We start from the raw sequence: 22,946 nt of genomic DNA on the forward strand, positions 1-22,946 counted from the left end.
AATATAGATTTTAGTAGCTGGACATCGTTCACACACCGTTGTTTTATGTCTATATTATTTTTCATATGTTGTGTTATTGAGAGTGTGTAGCCTGAAGGTCTTTGTTAAATGTGGTGTGAACGATGTCCAGCTACTAAAATCTATATTCAATTTGTTTGGTATACATTCTGATTTATTCAATTGAATCTCCTGTTAACTGTAATGGGGACATAAGTTGTCATTTTAAAATAAGCCAATCTGGAAGATGCTCCAAGACTTCAGGAAGTATTCAATGCTTACCCTGCCGCACAATAAAAGCTTGATGGTATCTATAGAAATTTGGAAAATTTACCCCACTCGCTACAATTGGTTTTTGCATAGATACTAAAGCTATTCTAGCAGTTTTACCCAGCCATGTAAATTTAGTGAGAATATCATTTAATTTTTTATAGAAGTACCCTTGAAAATAAACTGGCAACATACTCATTTGGTAGCAAACTACAGGCAAAATCATCATTTTAATTGTTTGGACTCTCCCCCACAAAGAAAGATGTAAGGGGTTCTAATACTCACACATTTCTTTGACTTTCAGCAATAAAGATTTTTCATTTACTGTCATTGTGTCTTCCAATGTTTTCTGAATCATACCCAAATACCCAAATATTTTATTCCCTCTTCCTTCCAAAAGAATGGGAATGGATCAAATAGTCCTTTTGCACAATGCACATTTAACAGAAGAATCTCCGATTTGCTCCAATTTATTTTGTACCCAGAAAATTATACATAAATTATTACTCAAAGATACCGTTGTTTGAACAAAAGGCTGTAGAAATTTAAAATGCAGTGCACAAAATTTTCAATTATTTTTGTACATTATTCCCCCAGCAATAATTATCACAGTGATCTCCATAATTGTCTTACTATATATACTCAAATATAAACAGAGATTTGGGGCCAAAAAAAAGCTCAAAAATGTGTGTGTCAGTTTATTTTTGCAACCCTAATCGATCATCGCTTTTGTCCTCCCAACCCAATCCGATGATTGGCAGCACTGCCGTCCTTCTGATGCCTGATGTTTGTCCTCTACAAACCCCCTTCCTCCCCTCCCCAATGATCAACACTACCATCCTCAACAAACCCAACCCTCCCTGAATGAAAGATGCTATTTTATTTTTACAAACCCCTCTTCTAGATGACCATCGCTATTTTCCTCCCAGCCAGCATTACACTTAACCATTCTGGAGGTTGAAGAAGCTGACATCAGTGTTCCGGGCCAGTGTGGGGTCTTGTGCTTCTGCGCACTTGCACTAGTATAAAGAATACTAGGCACCTAAAATTCTTAATAGTATAGACTTAAAATAAGTATCTTAGCCAGCACGTATAGTAACTGCTCTGTTTCAGAATTACCCTTTTTGCGCCTTAGTAATGTTTAATGCCTGTTCAATGTTTATTTGTCAAAGGGGAGAGAGCTGGGCAGAAAACAAATTAAAAGTGCATACATAATACCTCAACAATTAAATCAATTAAGCTTTACATTATGTTGAAGATTTCCTGTTTATAGGTGTGTGACAGTTGTCACCGATGATATGAAAACTGAGATTGTGAATGAATCAAAATTAAGTGAATAAATTTAACACTGCCTTGAGACCTTGTAATTAGAAATTAATCTCACAGATTGGCATTTTGTCTAAATTGCTGATTCTACATTCTAGCTATGCAACGGAAGTTTAGAAGGTTGATTTTATGACTCTTAAGACATTTCTTAAGACAAATTTATGTACCATTCTTCATATACATCCATGGGGATAAGGTTCTCAGAGGAACAAGAAACTTGGGTGTTTTACAGAGAAAATCTGTTCCTTGTAGATTCGAACATTCAATGCTAATTGGGAGGTCATATGGATGCCAGGATGTAGATGCCAAGATTAGGCTTTTTACTGACATGATTGATATTTGAAAAGGTCAGAGATCAAAAGTGATTTAGAAAGAAAACGTGAAACACTGCCACCTTCTGGGTTTAAAAACTTAACAGAATGGACTTTTAATGTTAACATTGACATAAGGCATTTTTGGAAAGGAAGTCATGTAATCAACTGTGCCATTGCATTCTAAAGCATGATAATTATTACAAATGATGTCACATAGACTATAAATCTGTTTGTCCTTGCTTTTCTCCCTTTGAAAAGCACTGAAATTCTGGTAGCTTGCTCTTCCAAGGCAATGGGAGCACTGATAATAAATTCTGATTGTTTATTACATGGCTTTTCCTCATGTCTGTTATTTGAATTCACAGAACAGAGTCTCTAGCCCAATCATGTGGGAGAGAGAATCCATTCTGACGATTCTTTGGCCTCGATGTTCAAGTCTTCCAGCCTGGCTTGAACAATTAATATAATAAAACATTATAAAATGAGGTCATTTAGAGAATGACACAGGAACAAAGTTTGTCCCTTCCCCATCCCTGCAGGCTCCATCTCCAATTCTGTCCTTATTTGCACATGCTTCAAACACTTATGATTTTATATTTAAATCTTTTTATTAAAGTATAAAAAGGGGCAATATTCTGTACAACTTTTTATAAATCAGAAATAGAGCTTTCCATTTTGATCTGATTTCGGTACAACCTTACAAACGAAACTGTGGAAAATCATATGTTCTCGGACCTTGAGTTGTAGTTTATTCAAAATATTCTTAACAACAACAAATAGAAACAATAAAAATAAAAATCTCTATCCACATTTATCATAAGAGGACCCAACACAGGCCGTGTTTCAGCTGAACACGCCTTCAGGGTTTGAATATGTAATAATGCAGTCTTTGATAGATGTAGACAAAAATCTGGAAAGACCTATTGTAGAAGCCAAAAGCTGAGTGCATCCTATGTCATTCTCTAAGATGAGCTCCAAAAACCTATGTAAACATCCAAGCTTTCAATTGTTTTCTGAAAGAGAGAAAATTCAGTTATTCCTTAACGGCAAAGGAATCTCATTCCAAAGTTTATGGCCATAGTAACTAAATGCAATCATTTCTGATAAGAGACAGCTGTACTTCTGAAGGTGAAGGAACAGATCATAAACCTAGATGCAATGATCTAAAATTTTTTTTAGCCTGGAGATGAGGAGTGGCTTAGTGGTATTGCAGCTTCCTCAGTACCTTGAGCTGGGATTGGATCCCAATACTGCTCCTTGTGATCCTGGTCAAGTCATTTAATCCTTCATTGCCCGCACTGGTAAAGGGGGGTGGGGGGCAGACTGCCTCAGGAACCAAATTGATGGGGGTTTGGGTACTCCTCCGCCCCCCATGCCATACTCATACACCCCATTCCTTCTCCGTACCTCTTTAAATCTTTGCCAGCATGAGCAACTTCTTCAGTCAGCTGCTCACGATGGCCTGGCTCCCCTCTGACATACTTCTGGGTCACGGGGCCAGGAAGTAATGTCGGAGGGAAAGCCAGTGCTGGCACAAGTAGCAGGATGAAGAAGCTTTATATATGTAAACTGCTTAGAATGTGTAACCGCAAAAAGGCGGTATACAAGTCCCTTTCCCCTTGTGGTATTTTAGGTAGTCAGCCAATTACTTTGGTAGATCCCATAATAAGCATTTAAAGCTAAGATATAGAAGGCCATTGTAAAAAGGCTTTTCAGCATATAAAGCTTCCTTTATAAGTGGAATAGGACTAATAATGTCTGTTGCTGTAATTTAAGAATTTGATTTAAAATTTATATTTCACATTCTTGAAAGTTAAAAACACCTGAGTACTAATCATAGTAAATCAAACTATGAAGAGTACTTCATAGTTTTCATCATTATACTGGATCTTCAATTCCATACATTAGGATTTCATTATGGTCTCTGAAATATCCATTTTTAAGTCCTTTAGATGGTGTATATGTATAGGATTTTAAATACCTTCCTGCTTTTTGTTTTTTCACTTTAGGGAATGGATAATGATGCTTTTGAAAAAAAATATAATACCATAGGAATGGATACTTTTCACACTCACCAGCTGTTCTGTCATGAAGTTCTTAAACTTCTCCCAGGGCAAATGGCTATTGTCAGCAATGGTCGAGTAAGTATGATATTTTGGCATTGTCTTATAAACCTATAACACTTCATTTAGATATTAAATAGTATCCTTGCATCAGCAATAGCTTTTGTGTTGAATATTTTTATTAGCATTTTGAATAGCTTTTGAAGCAAATTGATGCACCGATAGCTACAAGAGAAGTCACAGAAGAGAAACAAAATAGTTTTTCAACCTTTGTTATGTGTTATCCAAGAGTTAATCAGTTTAATTACAAATGGCAGCTCATTTCTTTGTCCACTGATAAAATTATTGCATCACAAAGGGGACAGTTGATGCTATTACCTTGGCAGTAAAGCATAGTTATGTTATGTTTTTGCTGAAGACTAACCTTTTGTGAAGCCAAGGCATTTATTAGGTTACAAATTTGTTGAAAATAACATTTTACAATTAAGTGGGCATTATCGAAGTGGGCCGGCCTAGCAAATGCTCCGCGGCTGCTGGTCCAGGGGTGAGAAGAAGAGGCGTCCCAGCAGCGTAGTCTGAAGCCAGAAAGTCAGTCGGCATCTGAGATCGGGGCAGGAACGTTGCTGTGGAAACTGCCGCACGTGTTGCAAACCGCCGCAGGCTCCTACTGCGCATGCAGCGGCACAGAGATTGAAGTGTGCATGCGTGCTAAGGGTTTTATTATAGCGGATACAGTCCTCAGCAATTTACATTCTGAATTATATTAAATAATAATAATAATGAGAACTTTGTACAAATTAGAGAAAAAAAGAACAAACAATCTTGAGTTCAAATTGAGAGAGAGGAGAATAAGAACAGAAAGAGAACCAGAGCGTAGGGAAAAATAAATAAAATATTAAGATTTTCTCATAAACTGGACAGATCAATCAATCAATCAATAAATAACAAAAACAAGTATAATAAAAAGAAAAATAACGGGGAGTAATTTCAAATCTGTCATTAAGGCAGCTTGGTCTCCACAGTAGGACAATTTCTGCAATCAGGACAGAAAGGGAAGGCGCCACTGCCCAGGTCCAGGAGCAGCTGAAGGCAGGATAACTGAAGAAGTTCACAGAGGCAGGAGGGGCCCAACAGCTGAAGGCAGCAGGTAAAGGAGAGAAGGAGGACTCTTCAGACAGCCACCTCTGACAGGGCTGATTCGCCGGCGGTATGCTGCATCAGTAGGAGCTTCCGTAACCCCTGTCTCCGCCTCCAACGTTAGTATCCATGGCTTTAACAGGAGTACCAGCACATAGGATGCCCTCGCAGGCTGCCTCCTCCATCAACGTTCACAGTGCGCCATTCTCACCCCGGCTAGTCAAATATTGATCTCCCCACAGCTGACCTCCATCACCTTGGCAACTCTCCGACCCCACCAGATGAATAAATATGGACAATCCTGCCCACTGGCATTGAGGCCACAGGTAGGAAAGGCCTTTAGGTTCTATAACTGTCAAACTCCTACATTCAAAGATGTTAGTGATTTTCTAACTCGCACAGGGTAAAATTAAAAGTAAAATGAACAGAACAACATAAAACTATAAATAAAGTAAATGAAAGAAACAAAATAAAGTTAAAACCAGCAAAATAAAACTAAAAATTAAAAAACAAAAGAGGGAGTCACTGAAACCCAGGTCTATATTATATAGATTATATAGTAGCGATAACACAGGATGTGGACTTGAAATAGCATTTAAGTTACAGAAGGTCCTATGAACTGAATCATTTTGTCTATATCAGTGTTCTTCAACCTTTTGACACCTATGGACCAGCGGAAATAAAATAATTATTTTGTGAACCGGCACCAGTCCGCGGACCGGCAGTTGAAGAACACTGGGCTATTTCATGCCCATCTCCACCCTGATCCCGCCCCCATAATAGTACTAATTGTAACACCATTTTTTCCATTTATTTTTCATATATACACACAATATAATTGTATTAACAACACATAATGGTTAACCACAAAATTAAAATACAGAAAGCACACTGTATGCTTTTTAACATTCATTCCTACCTGAAAACAAATAACCCCATACAAATGCAGGACCAAAAACTAAAAATACTAATATTTACAAACAAACATTAAAATGCAAAACTCTGCAAGCAGTACAACCCCAGAGGAAAAGAAACAAATGTATTTCTTCCTGAACAGACAAATCAATCACTAAATTAAAAAAAAAAAACAGACAAATCAATCACTAAATAAAATCCTGAACAGACCAATCACTAAATAAAAAAAAATAAAAGCATTTTCCCTACCGTTGTTGTCTCTTTCCCTCCATGTGCCTTGCCTTCTGGCCTGCCCTCCGGTGTTATCTTTGGGCCGGGCCACTGTGCAATCAACGTGGCATCTTTGGGCTGTCTCCCTGAGAGTTGCATTGCACAAAGTTGTGGGCAGAGGCTCCTCTCGCGCCTCATCTGGAAGGGGCTTCCGGTTCAGGTGCAGGCCACACGTAGGAGCCTTTTCCCATGGCTTTGTGCACTGCAGCACTCAGTGAGCTAGCCCAAAGACGCCGCGTTGATTGCACATGGACTGGCGGCTGAAGAACGCTGTCTTGGGCCCGATGGATGTGTCGGCCCTGTTGTCCGGCAGAAAATTTCTGCAGACCGGCACCTCCTAGTTGACCAATAAATTGGGAGAGGTTTAAGTGTGGGTTTGTTGATAGTTGGTAAGAAGTTTCCAGTGGTTAGTTGTGGTTGTAGAAGACTGAGTTAGCTATCAGCATTAGTTTGCAATTAAAATACAAAAGTGGTATTTTTGATTATCCATTAATCCCTATTCTCTGGAACAATAGAAATAAGTACTAGCAGGGAGTGGCTCAGAGAGAAAGAATAGCTCTGGGACCAGTATGATAACTGAACAGGGAAATCCAGTGAGCTTGCCCCATCCCAGGGAATCAAAAGGAGACAGTCTAAGCCAGCTGAAGACCCCCATCCATCACCCATGAAGGCTGCAGTGGGTAGGTAGGAAGCTATAGGTGGGAGCAGACAAAGAGGAAGAAGTTGGGGCTGAGAAGGAGCTAGAAAGAGAAAAAGTTGCAATTGAGACTGAATTCCGGAAGAGGATAGAAAGAAAGAGATTACTGGCCCTGAAGAAGTGTGCTGGGAGGACGGGGGGACATCTAGAAGGAGAAATAAGGGGGGCACTGGATCTGAAGGCAGAAGGTGAAGGGCTGAAAGCTCACCTAGGTCATCTGGATACCCTTACACAGTAACATAGTAAATGACGGTAGATAAAGATCTGCATGGTTCAGCCAGTCTGCCCAACAGTCAGATTCATTTTGGAGCAATGTTAAACCAACAACCCAGTAATTATTCATTTTACTTGTTAAGTTCCACTATAAGATGTTTTTCACATCTCCCCTGAGATAGGTAAAATCTGTACTCCGATTATATGAATGAGGTAAAAATGTGCATTCTTGCTTCTGATCCATATTGCCACACACACAACACAGGCCATAGAAGTCCTCCAGCTCTGAAGCTACCTTAAGAAGCATTTCTATTGGAGTTTAGTGAGTCTGTACAAAATTATGAGCAGAGCTTCCAAAAGATGCAGTTGAATCCAAAACATGATAGGGAAGAACATATTCATCTGATTAAAATGATATGTCTGGTACCTCATCAGTGGATAGCGGTCAGCACTATAAACATTACAAAATATGGATGATTATAAAGATTGTCTTCAGTAAGCAAGTTGGTCCATTCTAGAGAAATTTTAAATACTTACCTTAACTCCTTAAAGTTGATTTTTAAAAAAACCAAAAAAACAATGTAGATAATCCAATAAAAATATATTTTTATTTCTTTTGTTCACATTTATATCTGTATTTAGAGATTAAGAACTTTTCAATGTTAATTTGTGATTATATGTTGTTTAATTTATATAAAATACTCTGGCAAGCTAAGAAGAAAAATGAGTATGGCAATGTGATCGCAATCCCCTGCTTTCATGCCTGTCATCTTTATATCCTCTGGCTAAAATGAGCACATCTGAGTACTACATCAGTCAGCATCTGGTACACCCACATAATGGTTTCTCAAGCTCTAAATCTTTGACCTCAGATGCAGCTCATGAGATTTTAGAGACTTGCAGCTTTCTAAATTGTGCTGTCATGAGCTTGAATATGTTGGAGACAAGCTAGAATTAAGCTGCTTCAACCATGAATGCAATTTTCTATTTGATATACATATGCCCTCTAATTCCAGTGATTTTAAGAGCTCTCAAAAGGATTATATTCAACAGAATTAGGATAATATAAATGTCACCTGGCAAAGGAGCACTTAATACACCTCAATTACCAGCATATTAGAAAATATTTTTATTTCATCTCTGTTTGTATCCAGAGATCCCATATTCCACCATGGTGCCGAGAACCATGATGGTTTCTGAAAGGCAATTATGATGATGGAAATATTTTTCGAGCAGAGTTCTTAGATTATTTTTTCTTAGAATGCCCTCTTTTAGAGAGCACATTATATAGTTCAGATAGAGATTTATGCCTGCTTAAAAAAAATCATTCTTTTCTCTAAAGCCTCTATTCTGTAACACAAAGCATATGAGCCCTTACAATAGGTACTCGTGAGTTGATTGCAGGAGGATGAAATTTACATTTTTTAGCTCTGCCTCCTCCAATGCGGTGGAGCCCTCTTCAGTTTTTCCTGCTGCAAAATGAGTTAAGTTACAAATGATCTGCTCTGATCATTTGTAATTTTGGGGTTTTTTGTTTCTCTGAGTCCGAGGCATTTGGTGCTGGAGAGGAACTCCCGGTAATCCTTAGTGCAGCTCTGCCAGGGAGAGGATGCAGACTCTATGTCAGAAGTCTGCAGCTGGTCATGGTAACCTTCGGGTTTCTGTCCGGCTGGCCTGCTTGAACCTTTTGAGCTCAGGGTCTGTTCCCTTTGAAGCTAGCTCATATCCGGATTGAGCATAGGCTGTTTGCCCCCAGTTTTCGGTCCAATAGGACTTACCAGGTACTGACTGCATAAATCCCTTCCCCCATTCGTGCTTGCAGCCACAGGGGTTGAGGTCTCAGTCAAATATTGGATATAACTGGCAGCCCAAAGATTTCAGCATGTGGACCTGGATGACTAAGTGAGGCAGTGTCCTCTCCAATTCCCAGCTCTGTGGCAGCTGTAGCAGTCTTTCCCAACACACACTGCCTATACAAGTCTATGTGAAAATTGGGGTGGGGGGAGGGGGGCCTGAATTCAGTGGTTTTAAGGTTTTCTGGGGCTGTATTTAGGGTCCCCTACCTCCAAAACACCCTTCCCAGAATTGTTTGACCCTTGGGTGGGATTTTCTCAAATTATTTTTACAGCGACCACATTTTAGCAGTGGCCATATTAGATTTTCCCAATTTGAGTAAAAAGCCTCCATCTGCCTAAAAAAACCCTAACAAAGGTCACTACCACATATTAACAGCATGGCAACTAAAGTGGAATACAGTTAGTTACACCTCTGGTGTGTAGGTAACTGTACCACATTATCTGCCATATTAGCAGTTAACATGCAGGAAAATCACCATGTTAACTGCAAGATATAATCCCTACCTATTCTATGCCACCTAACTTGGATTTTGATATTACAGGTTTAATATGGTATTTACCTAACAGTTAACATGCTGTCACATATTGAAATGTGTTCATTTCAATTCATTTAATTATTTAGCCAATCGTCCCAAAGCCACTCAGGATGGGTTACTTAATATTCATAAAATCAAACAAGCAGAGAGTCCACAGGAACAATCCTTTCAAAAAAATGAATCCACCAGTTTATAGCAGCAGTGAATCATCCATTAAATGCCATTTAATATAATATAAGTAGTCTTTAAGCCCGCTACATTAACGGGTGTGTCTTTCTTTCTTTCCTCGGCTTTCCACAATCACCCCTTGCCTGCTCCCCCTGTCAGCAGTAGCCCTTCTCCCTTTTACCTCCCCCATGTCCAGCAGTGCCCCTTCCCTGCTCCCCCTGTCCAGCAGCAGCCCATCTCCCTTCGTTTTCCTCCCCCCTGTCCAGCAGCACGCCTTACCTGGTCCCCCTGTCCAGCAGTAGGCCTTCTCCCTTCCTTTTATCTCCCCCCCTGTTCAGCAGCACCCTTTACCTGATCCCCCTGTCCAGTAGTACCCCTTCTCCTTTCCCTACTCCCCCTGTCCAGTATCCGCTAGCCCAGGCAGCCTTGGGGCTTTTGCTAGGCCGGCCCACCTCGCATTATCGAAGTGGGCCGACCTAGCAAATGCCCCGCGGCTGCTGCTTTTGCTGGTCCGGGGATGAGAAGAGGCGTCGCGGCAGCGCAGGCGTCAAACTGCCACCGCCACTGAAATCGCTGCACACACCACAAGCTGCCGCAAATGGAACACAGCATGGAAGCAGAAATCACGGCGGCAGTGATCATGCTGTTTCAACTGCGCATGCGCGGGTAAGGGTTTTATTATAGAGGATATAATATAATATGAAACCAGTGTCTTCAGAACTTTTCTAAATTTGTTGATGTCTGTGTGCAGTGTTAGTTGCAGTTTACGCCATCATATTGGACTACAAACCCCCCCCCCCCCCCATACACACACACACACTCTTTCAGACTTTTACTAATCTCAGATCTTTGTGGTGCTAGTAAAAAATAAAAATCCTTTCATTCTAAGTATGAAGAGAATGAGTTAGATTGTAACCAGCTGGTCATACATAAAACACTGAATAGAACCAAAACTTAAAAGTTGATAGCAAAGCTTTAAAATTAATCACTGAAACTGGCAGCCAGTAATAGAAATCCTCTGTCTTTTCGCTAGCATTATCAATGGATCATCTGACTTTTGATCATGTTGCAAATGGACACGAAACAGTGAGCATGAATGAAGTTCACAGTAATATCCAAACTTATCACATAGTCTCAGAAGGTGCTATCGTAAACTGATGTTTCAGCAAAAGTAGCTGTTTCAAGAGGCTTCCTCAAAAAGTTTTCATATGTATATTTAATAAACTTACTGGTGTTTACCAAAATGGCGGCACAGAGTTAGTGCCTCCTGTGTCTATGCAATAAGTTTGCATAATTTCTGTAAATTTGTGCACATTGCATAGGACCATGTGTATGTTGACAATTCTTTTAAAATCATGCCTTATTTTGTTTTATAATTTTAATCATTTTGGTGAACATAGGACTCGGATACAAAACATGAAATCAAAATAGGCCATATTAAGTGGGATGTACTTCCACAATAAAACATAAATAAACAAAAGAAAACATAGTGTAATAATTGCCCTTAATAATTAAGCTAGACTGGCAATGGGTCACGAGCGGAGTTCCGCAGGGGTCGGTGCTGGGACCGCTCCTGTTCAATATATTTATTAACGACCTGGAGGCGGGGACAAAATGTGAGCTCATTAAATTTGCGGATGACACCAAACTATACAGCAGGGTCAAAACCACGGAAGACTGCAAAGATCTCCAAAAAGATGTGACGACACTGGAAGAATGGGCCAAAAAGTGGCAAATGAGCTTCAACATAGGGAAATGCAAGGTCATGCATGTAGGGAAAAAGAACCCGATGTTCACATACAAAATGGGGGGATCACCGCTAGGGGTAAGTAACCTTGAAAGAGACCTGGGAGTGATGGTAGACACAGCATTGAAGACGTCGGTGCAGTGCGCCACAGCCTCAAGGAAAGCAAACAAAATGTTGGGTATCATTAAGAAGGGTATCACGACCAGGACGAAGGAAGTCATCCTGCTACTGTATCGTGCAATGGTGCGCCCGCATCTGGAATACTGTGTCCAGTACTGGTCGCCATACCTCAAGAAGGACATGGCGGTACTTGAGAGAGTCCAGAGAAGAGCAACTAAGCTAATAAAAGGTATGGAAAACCTCTCATATACTGACAGATTGAAAAAACTGGGGCTGTTCTCCCTGGAGAAGCGAAGACTTAGGGGAGACATGATAGAAACTTTCAAGATCCTGAAGGGCATAGAAAAAGTGGACAGGGACAGATTTTTCAAATTATGGGGAACTACAAGTACAAGGGGGCACTCAGAGAAATTAAAAGGGGACAGGTTTAGAACAAACGCTAGGAAGTTCTTTTTCACCCAGAGGGTGGTGGATACATGGACGCGCTTCCAGAGGCTGTGATAGACAGGAGCACATTACAGAGCTTCAAAGAAGGATTGGATAGGTTCCTAGAGGACAAAGGGATTGAGGGGTACAGATAGGAGCAGAGGTAGGTTATAGAGATAGGAGTAAGTTATAGAAATAGGCAGGGACCACTGCTCAGGCAATAGGCCTGATGGGCCGCCGCGGGAGTGGACCGCTGGGCAAGATGAACATAAGAACATAAGAAATGCCTTCACTGGATCAGACCAAGGTCTATCTAGTCCGGCGATCCACACAAGCGGCGGCCTATTTTGGTACTCCTTTATGGAGACCCGAAATTGCCGTATCCCTCAATATGATTTGCAAGAAAGTGTGCATCCAACTTGCGCTTGAAACCCAGAACCGTAGTCTCCGCCACAACATCCACCGGCAGAGAATTCCAAGCGCCCACAACTCGCTGTGTGAAATAAAACTTTCTGACATTTATCCTGAACCTGCTGCCACTCAGTTTCAGGCTGTGACCTCTTGTCCGTGTCACATCAGACAAAGTTAGTAATGCTGCTTCTTGGTCTATTTTATCAAATCCTTTTAATATTTTAAAAGTCTCTATCAAATCCCCTCTCAGTCTTCTCTTCTCAAGTGTAAACAGTCCCAGTTTCCTGAGGCGTTCTTTGTAGCTCAAAGTTTCCATTCCTTTGACAAGTTTCGTGGCTCGCCTCTGCACCCTCTCCATCAGAGTTATGTCCTTCTTGAGGTAAGGAGACCAGTGTTGGACACAGTATTCTAAATGTGGTCTAACCATTGCTCTATAAAATGGCATTATGACATCTTTCGATTTACTCGTGATCCCTTTCTTAATCATGCCCAGCATCCTGTTTGCTTTCTTTGCCGCCACCGCACATTGTGCCGATGGCTTTAGGGTTCTGTCAATCAGTACCCCCAAATCCCTTTCCTGATCGCATTTTGCTAATGTCACCCCCAACAATCTATACTCGTGTTCTTTGTTCTTCTTTCCTAGATGCATCACTTTGCATTTGTTTATGTTAAAATTCATTTGCCACTTAGTCGCCCACGCTTCCAGCTGTCTCAGATCCTTCTGGAGATCCTCGCAGTCCCTTAGAGAGCCAACCGCCCGACATAGTTTTGTATCATCGGCGAACTTTATTATATTGCATGTTATTTCCTCCTCCAGGTCGTTTATAAAAATATTAAACAAAATAGGCCCAAGAACCGAGCCCTGGGGCACACCGCTAGTCACTTTCACCCAGTCCGAGAATTTCCCATTTATGCTAACCCTCTGCATTCTGTTCTCCAGCCATTTACCGATCCATCTGTGCACTTCTCCTCCTATACCATGTATTAGTAGTTTCTTCATAAGCCTTGCATGTGGGACCTTGTCAAACGCTTTCTGGAAGTCCAAGTAAACTATATGTCCACTGGATCTCCACTATCCATATGTTTGTTCACTTTCTCAAAGAATTGTAGTAAATTTGTCAAACAAGACTTCCCTTTCCTGAATCCGTGTTGACTATCCCTTATTAGGTTGTGGTCCTCCAAGTGTTGTACAATGCTGTCTTTAATTAGTGTTTCAATTATCTTCCCAGGAACCGATGTGAGGCTCACAGGTTGGTAGTTTCCTGGATCACCTCTTGAACCTTTTTTGAAAATTGGGATGACATTTGCTGTCCTCCAGTCTTCTGGTATTTGCCCTGTTCGAATTGACATGTTAGCTACGGATTGTAATAGTTCGCCAATTTCCACCTTAAGTTCCTTTAATACTCTCGGGTGAATTCCGTCCGGTCCAGGGGATTTGTCACTTTTTAGTTTGTCAATCTGAAAATATATCATCTCCAACGTCACATTTACTGTTGCGAGGCTTTCCTCTTTGCCCCCGGTTAATATCGTCCCTGTGTCTGGCACTGTTGAAATGTCCTCATTTGTGAAGACAGAGGCGAAGAATGAATTTAACCTATCGGCAACCTGTTTGTCATCTTTAATTGACCCTTTACTTCCTTGGTCGTCAAGAGGGCCCACTCCCTCTCTTGCTGGTTTCTTTCCTTTTATATATCTAAAAAAGGGCTTGTAGTTTTTGGCTTCTTTCACTATCTTTTCTTCATAGACTTTTTTGGCGTCTCTTACCACTTTATGACACTTTTTCTGGTCGAATTTATGACAGTTCCAGGCCTCCATCGTTTTTTTCCATTTCCATTTTTTAAACGAGCTCCTCTTCTCCCTCACTGCAGACCTCTGGTCTGCCTCAGCGGAGGCAACTTCTTATGTTCTTAATTAATTTCAATTGCCTGAGGATTAAGTGGGTTCATACTTTTCCTCCCCCAAAACTTTTGAACTTGAAGAGAAACAAACTATATTGATTCCCTTGATACCCAGAGACTCTTAAGGGGAAATTTTAAAAAGAAAAAATAAATAAACCACCTTTCTACTGCAAAGAGAATTTGAGTCTTGACTAGTGGGTTATTCTCCCCTAACTGCAAGTTGTGCAGAAAGCATCATCTACATTTTCTTCAGCTCCACTTCTTCCCTTCCTTCCCACAGTGAGCTGTACTGTATCTCCTCAATTTTTCCTACTGCATGTGAGTTGGAAGGTGTCTTTCTGATCTGCTCTATTATTTTCAGGCCTTTATCCGAATCTTGATGCTTTTGGTGACCAAGAGGTCCTCAGTAGCTCTGGGGCAGTTCTGCCTGGTAGAAAATGCAGACTTTCTGAGCAGAGGTTTTGCAGCTAACAGCGCAACCCTTTTACAGGGAACCTGTTTAGCTGGCCTTCATTAATATCTGAGAAGCTAAGGGTCCAATTCCTGGAAGCAAAATTCACTCCTTGTTGATCCAGAGCTTGAACGCAGGCTGTTTGGCCCCATGGCAGTCCAGTGGGCTTCAGCAGGTTCCACCTGCATTTCCCTCTCCCTGACGATGCACATGGAGCTGTGGGGGTCTGATTTCTCAGTCCGACTGGCAGCCTGAAGATCGCAACATTGGGTCCTTTATACATGCTGGTCTGAGGCAGTGGTCTTCTTCATATTCCAACTGCACTGTGAGCTGAAGCATGCAAGGCACCATTACAGCACAGTGAGTACAGGCTATTATAGTCTATGGGAGAATCGAAAGGAGTCTATAATTTGCTGTTTTGGTAGTTTCTGGGACTTGGTATAGGGTCCCCCACCTCCAAAAACCCCTTCCCTGAATTTTTTGACCTTTGCTGTAGCTCTGCTGTTTGGCACCAAAATGCTGCTTTGGCGGCCATCTTGGATTTCCTGATTTGGATCAAAGCTCCTCAGTTTTACTTAAAATAAATTAAGATGGACTCCTCAGACTGTTTTACCCCTATATCATACCAGTTTTGTGCTGGATGGCCAGCTGAGGAGAGTCCATATGCTGTGGGTCAGGGGAGGTGGAGGGCAGGAGCCCTGGGCTTAGCCCCCTTTGGTACCCCTAGGACTGGGAAGATGCAGGTGGCTCACTTTCCAGGGAGAAAACCCCTCCCAGAGCCCTTGGATAGCGACATCGCAAAGCGCAGATGCATAGATGCCTCAGAACCCACTAGAAAACAAGGTGAGTCCCTGCAAGGGTCCTCAGGGCATTCTGTTCAGGGCTTTACCCCTGATTTTGTGAGTCTAATGTGGTAAGCCTGTTTGAATTGTCAGGGTCTGATTATGATGCCTGAGGGTGCACCTGTGCCTGAGGGTTTTTTTTCACTTACTAAGCACACCTCCCCCAGAAAAGGTCCATGATCAGGAACCAGAGTTCCAGTCAGAGAAGGACTGGGGTCAGAGTCAATGCCTTTACTGCCCCAGAGTGAATCTTCAGTCCTGGGCGATTCAGGGTATCAGATGGAGGCTGTGAGTCAAGAGACAGTGGTACGTCACCTTTTTAAGCCAGCAGCTTTGCTGGAGCTTATTACAGATTCGCTGTGGGCAGACCTCGGCTGTCCAGTGCTCTTCTATTAGTGGCTCTAAGGCTCAGACCACACTTTTTTCCTTCACATCCAGACATTACTTTGCTATTCATGGAGCATTGTGAGCCCCTATAGGGCCCCTTGTGGCTTGCTAGGACTATGTCAAAGCTGTACTCAATGGTTCTCGAATTTCAGCAGCTGTGTGGTCAGTCTAAGGTGGATTCGTTGGTAGCTTAAGTTACTAATGAAGGTGGAGTGATTTTAAAGGATGCGCAGAATCACGGGGTGAATGTAGTCCTCAAGAGACAATTTGAGCCCTTGACTTTGGGGCTTAAAGTAGCACAGAATCTTCATTCCTTGCACGCTCCTGCCATACTAGATTATGTTGGATTCCCATGGCAGATGGTTAATCTGCCCCCCCCCCCCCAGAGGTTAATGGCAGGGGTTGATTATATAGCAGCTGTTCTATATGACATATTCAGGGTATGAGCAAGGTTTCTGCTTATTCTATCTCTGCCCGCAAAATGCTCTAGATCAGGCAATGGATGGGAGATTCGTCTTCTAAAGCCAACTTAAGCAGGCTACCTTTTTAAAGACCAAATGCTCTTTGGTAAGGAATTGGCCGTTCTTATGGCCACTGTGTTAGATAGTCACTCTAAAACTTTGCCAGACAGGAAACCATATGTCACTAGGGGGTATAGTTGGGGGTAATTTTCAAGGCTCTCGACAAGTTTGTCAGTACTACTGAGGGTTCTCTGCCCAGAGATCATATTGGAGTTTTAAGCAGAGGTTTGTAAACATCAGGTGACCTCAACCCTCCAATTCATGCACTACATCAGCCTCCAAGAAATCCCAATTATGCCAGGTCAGTAGCCATACTTCTGATGATAGAAGGGAGGTTGTTGGCTTATTGGTAGACTTGGACGCAGATTTGCTCAGACCACAGAGTACTGGACATTATTTGGGAAGGATACAAGCTCAAATTTTGTCATCCTCTGGGGGACTTATTTGTGGACTCCTACAACCGGATGACTAGAAAAACAGTCAAGATTCTTTCAACATTGAAAAGGCTTTCAGATATTCAAGCCAAAGAGCCCATACCACCCAAAGAATCCGGATTGGGCAGTTATCCATATACTTCCTAATGCCCAAAAAAGACTCAGAGAACTGGAGGCCAGGCCTGAGTTTGAAGTTAGTCAGTGCAGTGCTGAAACTGCCCTGATTCTGCATGGAGACCGTTTGCTCAGTCATTGCAGCAGTGGGGCTGGGGGAATTTCTAGTCTCTCTGGATTTGACAGAGCCCTATCTTCATATCCCTTTATTTCCAGACCACAGGAAATTCTTGAGATTCCGTGTGCTGGGGAGACATTTCCAGTTCTCCATTCTTCCCTTCAGCCTTGCAACTGTGCCTTGCACCTTCACAAAGGTTGTGGTGGCAGTGCATCCATACCTGGACAATGGGCTGATCAGAGCTCCATTCAAGACAGATGGAGAAAAAGCAGTGACACACGTGGTCTACCTGTTGTAAGACTTGGGTTCAATTATTGATTTCAGGAAAAGCCACCTGGAACCGACCCAGTATCTAGAGTACTTGGGAATCTGTTTTAACAGAGGGCTGTGTTTTTCTTCTCGAGTTATGCAAACTGAAGATCACGTGCCAAATTTTAGATCTCCTAGTGATATCAGCTCCTACGGCTTGGCAGTATCTCCAGGTGATAGGGTCGAGGTTGTGCCTTGGGCGAAGGCTCATATTCACTCTCTCCAGGACACACTATTGTCCCTCTGGTCTCCACAGACAGATTCGCTCCAGATGTCTTGACCTGAATGGTGGAGGTGCATTGAAGTTTGCATTGGTGTTCCAGCAGGAGTCATCATCAAAGAGAATGCCATTCTACATAGTCCCTTGGGTGATCCTGATGACAGATGCCAACCTTTATGGCTGGGGGGGTGGGTCATTGTGAGAGTCATCTAGTTTAAGGATGCTGGACGCCCTCTTAGAGAAAATGGTCTGTAAACTGATTAGAGCTTCGAGCCATTTGTCTGATGTTACAAACACTAGAGAAATCCCTGAAAGGCAAAGCAGTCAGGATTTTTCAGACAATATTTCAGTGGTGGATTATATCAACAGGCAGGGAGACACCAAGAGTGCTCCATTGTGCTTAGAGGCCTAGTTCTGTTGGGCAGAGGCTCGCCTGCAGGCGCTCTCAGCAGCACATGTTGCAGGAGTGGAGATTGTTCAGGCTGACTATCTCAGGTGGCAGAAACTGAACGTTTGACTGCATTGTGCATCGATAGGGGCAACCAATTTTTGATCTGATGACATCAGCAGTAAACAGGAAAGTAGTTTGCTTCTTCAGCCAAAGATTTGAGCCTTATGTGAACTTCAGGGATAATAGTTATCAAAAAAAGGAAGTCAGAAAGAAATTGAATATAACGAAAAGCTGACTCCAATAAGAAACTGCCTATGGAGAGTGGTCAATAAGGTATGTAACTCGCTCAGAGATGTGAAACTCTGGAAGGAAGATTGTTAGACCTCCCTAAAAAAGAGTTCGCCTTCCAGTCATTGCAGGTTGATAAACCTATGATCACGCTCCAAGGCACTGGAATATATTTATATAAATTATATTTTTTAAAAATCCTTCAAAGTCCTTCAAATATGGGAAAATATCTTCGCATCTGTTTATCACAAACACGCCATCACTGCATTGGTGAAGTATATTAAAGTTCACTTAGCTTTTAAATTAAATTCAAGGGTCGACGTGGCCCCGTTTCGATCCCTGCTTCAGGGGACCCAAATGTGGATCTTCAATAAACTTGATGTTGTAAATTATGCACAGTATTTTCAACTCTTCGTGATGAAATCATCTATAAACATAAAAAAATTATCTAGTTACGTGTGAGTGAAAACACATACTCGCATGTTAACTACTATGTAGCAATCATTCATGCGGCAAGACATGGACTAGATTTGAACCTGGAAGTGCCGGAATGGATGCCCTAGTTCAACCTTGCCCACAAAATGCTCTGGATCAGGCAATGGGTGGGAGATTCATCTTCTAAAGCCATCTTAAGCAGGCTACCCTTTTAAAGCCAAATGCTCTTTGGTAAGGGATTGGCCGTTCTTATGGCCAATGTGTCGGATGGTCACTCTAAAGCTTTGTCAGACAGAAACCACATGTCCCTGGGGGATTTGGTTGGGGTAATTTTTGAGGTTCTCAACAAGTTTGTCAGTACTATTGAGGGTTCTCTGTCCAGAGATCATATTGGAGTTTTCAGCAGAGGTTTGTAAGCACAAGGTGACCTCAACCCTCCAATTCATGCACTACAATAGCCTCCAAGAAGATAGGAGAAAGGGCTGTTGTATGTGTTTCCCCTGTGGCCCTTAATAGTCCAACTCATCTGTAGAATAGCAAACCACCTGGGGTTGATAATTCTGGTTGCCCCAGATTGGCTGCATCTACCTTGATATGTGGATCTAGTGCGCCTGCAGAGAGACAAGGATTTCAAGTTACCGATCCCTCCGGCTTTCCTATCACAGGATCAAGTTCCCATGTAGGATCCAGAATGTTTTGGGCTCATGGCATGGCTTTTGAGTATACAGCTTTAGCGCGGAAAGGTTACGCAAAGGTGGTTATATCTACCCTCCTAAGGTCTAAGAAAGCAGCGATGGTTGCGGCCTTTTCTAAAGCCTGGGAAATGTTTTAGAGCTGGTTGTCAAAGGGAATGTGGAGACTATAAGAGCCCCAATGTAAGTGATCTTTGCGTTTCTCCAAGCTGGACTTGAGAAGGGTGCACTCAGGCTTCATCCTCCTGTAAGAAAACCTTTTCTATTGTACAACCTTAATATTATTTTGCGGGGACTCAGTAAGGCGCCGTATGAGCCTTTGCTCTGATGGATCATACCATTAAGACAGTTTACCTGGTGGCTATCGCCTCTGTAAGAAGAGTCTCAGTTTTTGCAGGTACTCTCATGCTGAGAGCCGTTCCTCTAAGTTAAGTTAAAGAGGCTGGGATTTTCCTGTGCACAGCTCCTTCTTTTTTTGCCAAAGGTGATTTCTGCACTTCCACGTCAATCAGGAAGTCCGGCTACTTGCGTTCCAAACCACAGGTTTGAAGAAAAAGGACAAAAGTTTTGAAGTTGCTAGATGTTCAAAGAGCTCTTCTCCATTACCTCGAGGTGATCAATGACTTTTGTCTCTCAGATTATATTTTTTGTACTAACCAACTTCTAAGGACTCTTATTTCCAGATGGATTTGCAAGGCAGTTTTGTCAGTGTACTTTGGCTGTAGTACCCATTTTTCCCCCAAAATAAGACCAGGCCTTATATTAATTTTTGCTCCAAAAGATGCATTAGAGCTTATTTTCAGGGGATGTCTTATTTTTGTCATGTACAACAATCTACATTTAATCATGTAGTCCCTTTAAATATACCATTAAATCAAGTGCATTGTGTCTTTACTCCAATTGGTCGTGCACTGGAAAGGAGGCTTAAGATTGGTTGGCCCTGTAGGAGGGTCCTTAGGCATTTGAGCCAATCAGGGCATCTATTTCATTTTTTTAACGAGTTCTAAGAATCATTATTTTATCCTCCTCTGACTGAAAGGTAACAATTAAGGTACTCTTGTATTTACATCCTGCTGGGATGTCTCCAAATAGTTAAATGAAGGCTATATGGACAAAAAATAAGATCAAAATCACCATCTTTCCTAGCTGCAAAAATAATTTTTAGGAACATTTAGGAGTCTTTTTAACTAGCTGTGGTAACAAGTAGGTTTAGCACACTCTTAAACAGATCTTTACTGCATGCTAAAAACATTTTTATTACAGTACAGCATAAGAGTTGATTTTCTTTTCTTGTATTAATGACCACCTGCTAATGTCGCCATTAGTAGAAACATAGAAACATAGAAATCGACGGCAGATAAGGGCCACGGCCCATCCAGTCTGCCCACCCTAATGACCCTCCCCTGCCTTTACTTTGCGAATAGAACCCACGTGTCGATCCCATTTGGCCTTAAAATCAGGCACGCTGCTGGCCTCAATCACCTGAAGTGGAAGACCATTCCAGCGATCGACCACCCTTTCGGTGAAAAAGAACTTCCTGGTGTCACCGTGCAGTTTCCCGCCTCTGATTTTCCACAGGTGTCCTCTTGTTGCCGTGGGACCCCTGAAAAAGAAGATATCTTCTTCTACCTCGATGCGGCCCGTGAGATACTTAAACGTCTCGATCATGTCTCCCCTCTCTCTGCGCTCCTCGAGCGAGTATAGCTGTAATTTATCTAACCGTTCTTCGTACGGGAGATCCTTCAGTCCCGAGACCATCCGGGTGGCCATTCTCTGGACCGATTCCAGCCTCAGCACATCCTTACGGTATGTGGCCTCCAGAATTGCACACAGTATTCCAGGTGCGGTCTCACCATGGATCTATACAAAGGCATAATGACTTCAGGCTTACAGCTGACGAAACCCCTGCGTATGCAACCTATGATTTGTCTTGCCTTGGAAGAAGCTTGCTCCACTTGATTGGCAGCCTTCATGTCCTCACTGACGATCACCCCTAAGTCTCGTTCTGCAACCGTTCTTGTTAGGATCTCGCCATTAAGGGTATAAGTCCTGCATGGATTCTGGGTACCCAGGTGCATAACTTTGCATTTTTTGGCATTGAAGCTGAGCTGCCATGTCTTAGACCAGCTCTCTAGTAAGAGTAGGTCATGCATCATATTGTCGGGCATTGAATTTTTATCTATTGTGCTTTTGCCCACTACATTGCTTAGTTTGGCATCATCGGCAAATAATGTTATCTTACCTCGGAGCCCTTCTGCCAAGTCCCTTATAAAGATATTGAACAGTATCGGGCCCAAGACAGAGCCCTGGGGCACTCCACTGATCACCTCCGTCATTTCAGAGGGGGTGCCATTCACCATTACCCTTTGAACCCTACCTCCAAGCCAGTTCCCAACCCACTTCGTCAATGTGTCGCCCAATCCTATGGAACTCATCTTGCTTAGTAACCTGCGATGAGGCACGCTATCGAATGCTTTGCTAAAGTCCAGGTATATGATGTCCAGGGACTCTCCAACATCTAGCTTCCCCGTCACCCAGTCAAAGAAGCTGATCAAGTTGGATTGGCAGGATCTCCCCTTAGTAAATCCATGTTGACGGGGATCCCGTAGGTTCTCTTCATTCAGGATCGTATCTAATTGGTGTTTGATAAGAGTTTCCATTAGTTTGCTCACTATTGATGTGAGACTCACTGGTCTGTAGTTTGCCGCTTCTGTCTTGGAGCCTTTCTTGTGGAGTGGAATGACGTTAGCCTTCCTCCAGTCCAACGGGACGCTACCTGAACTAAGGGAGAGGTTGAAGAGTGCCGACAGCGGCTCCGCCATGACATCACTCAACTCCCTGAGTACCCTGGGGTGCAGGTTGTCCGGTCCCATTGCCTTGTAAACCTTGAGCTTGGACAGCTCAACGTGGACACTGTTGGGCGTAAATTTGAAATCGCTAAATGGGTCAACTGAGTCAGCCCTTGTCTGTAACTGAGGGCCATGCCCCGGAGCTTCTCGGGTGAAGACAGAGCAGAAGTATTCATTTAACAGTTGGGCTTTTTCTGAGTCCTTTTCCACATAGTCTCCGTCTGGTTTCCTTAGACGTACTATTCCCCCTGAGTTTTTACTTCTGTCACTGATATACCTGAAGAATGATTTATCTCCCTTCTGGATGTTCTTTGCTAGAGATTCCTCCATGTTGAATTTAGCCTCCCTGACTGCTGTTTTGACGGCTTTTGACTTGGTCAGGTATTCTGCCCTGGAGTCCTGTTCCCTTGATTGTTTGTAAGAGATGAATGCTTTTTTCTTTTCTTTGATGAGGTCTGAGATCTCCGCAGTGAACCACTGTGGTTTATTGTTTCTACGGCGTTTACTTACTAGCTTAACATAACGGTTTGT

General features: G+C 42.3%; 1 protein-coding gene across 2 annotated transcripts in view; it reads left to right on the plus strand.

Moving 5' to 3' along the window:
- Positions 1 to 22,946, plus strand: part of UGGT2 (UDP-glucose glycoprotein glucosyltransferase 2) — a 448,230-nt gene that overhangs the window by 274,295 nt on the left and 150,989 nt on the right. For both annotated transcript variants that reach the window (XM_033949012.1, XM_033949013.1), the window contains exon 22: positions 3,917 to 4,048. In XM_033949012.1, coding sequence (XP_033804903.1) covers positions 3,917 to 4,048 — 132 coding nt within the window. The remainder of the gene's footprint in view (positions 1 to 3,916; positions 4,049 to 22,946) is intronic.

This window comes from Geotrypetes seraphini, chromosome 6 (assembly GCF_902459505.1).
Source record: "Geotrypetes seraphini chromosome 6, aGeoSer1.1, whole genome shotgun sequence".
NCBI classification, from domain to species: domain Eukaryota; kingdom Metazoa; phylum Chordata; class Amphibia; order Gymnophiona; family Dermophiidae; genus Geotrypetes; species Geotrypetes seraphini.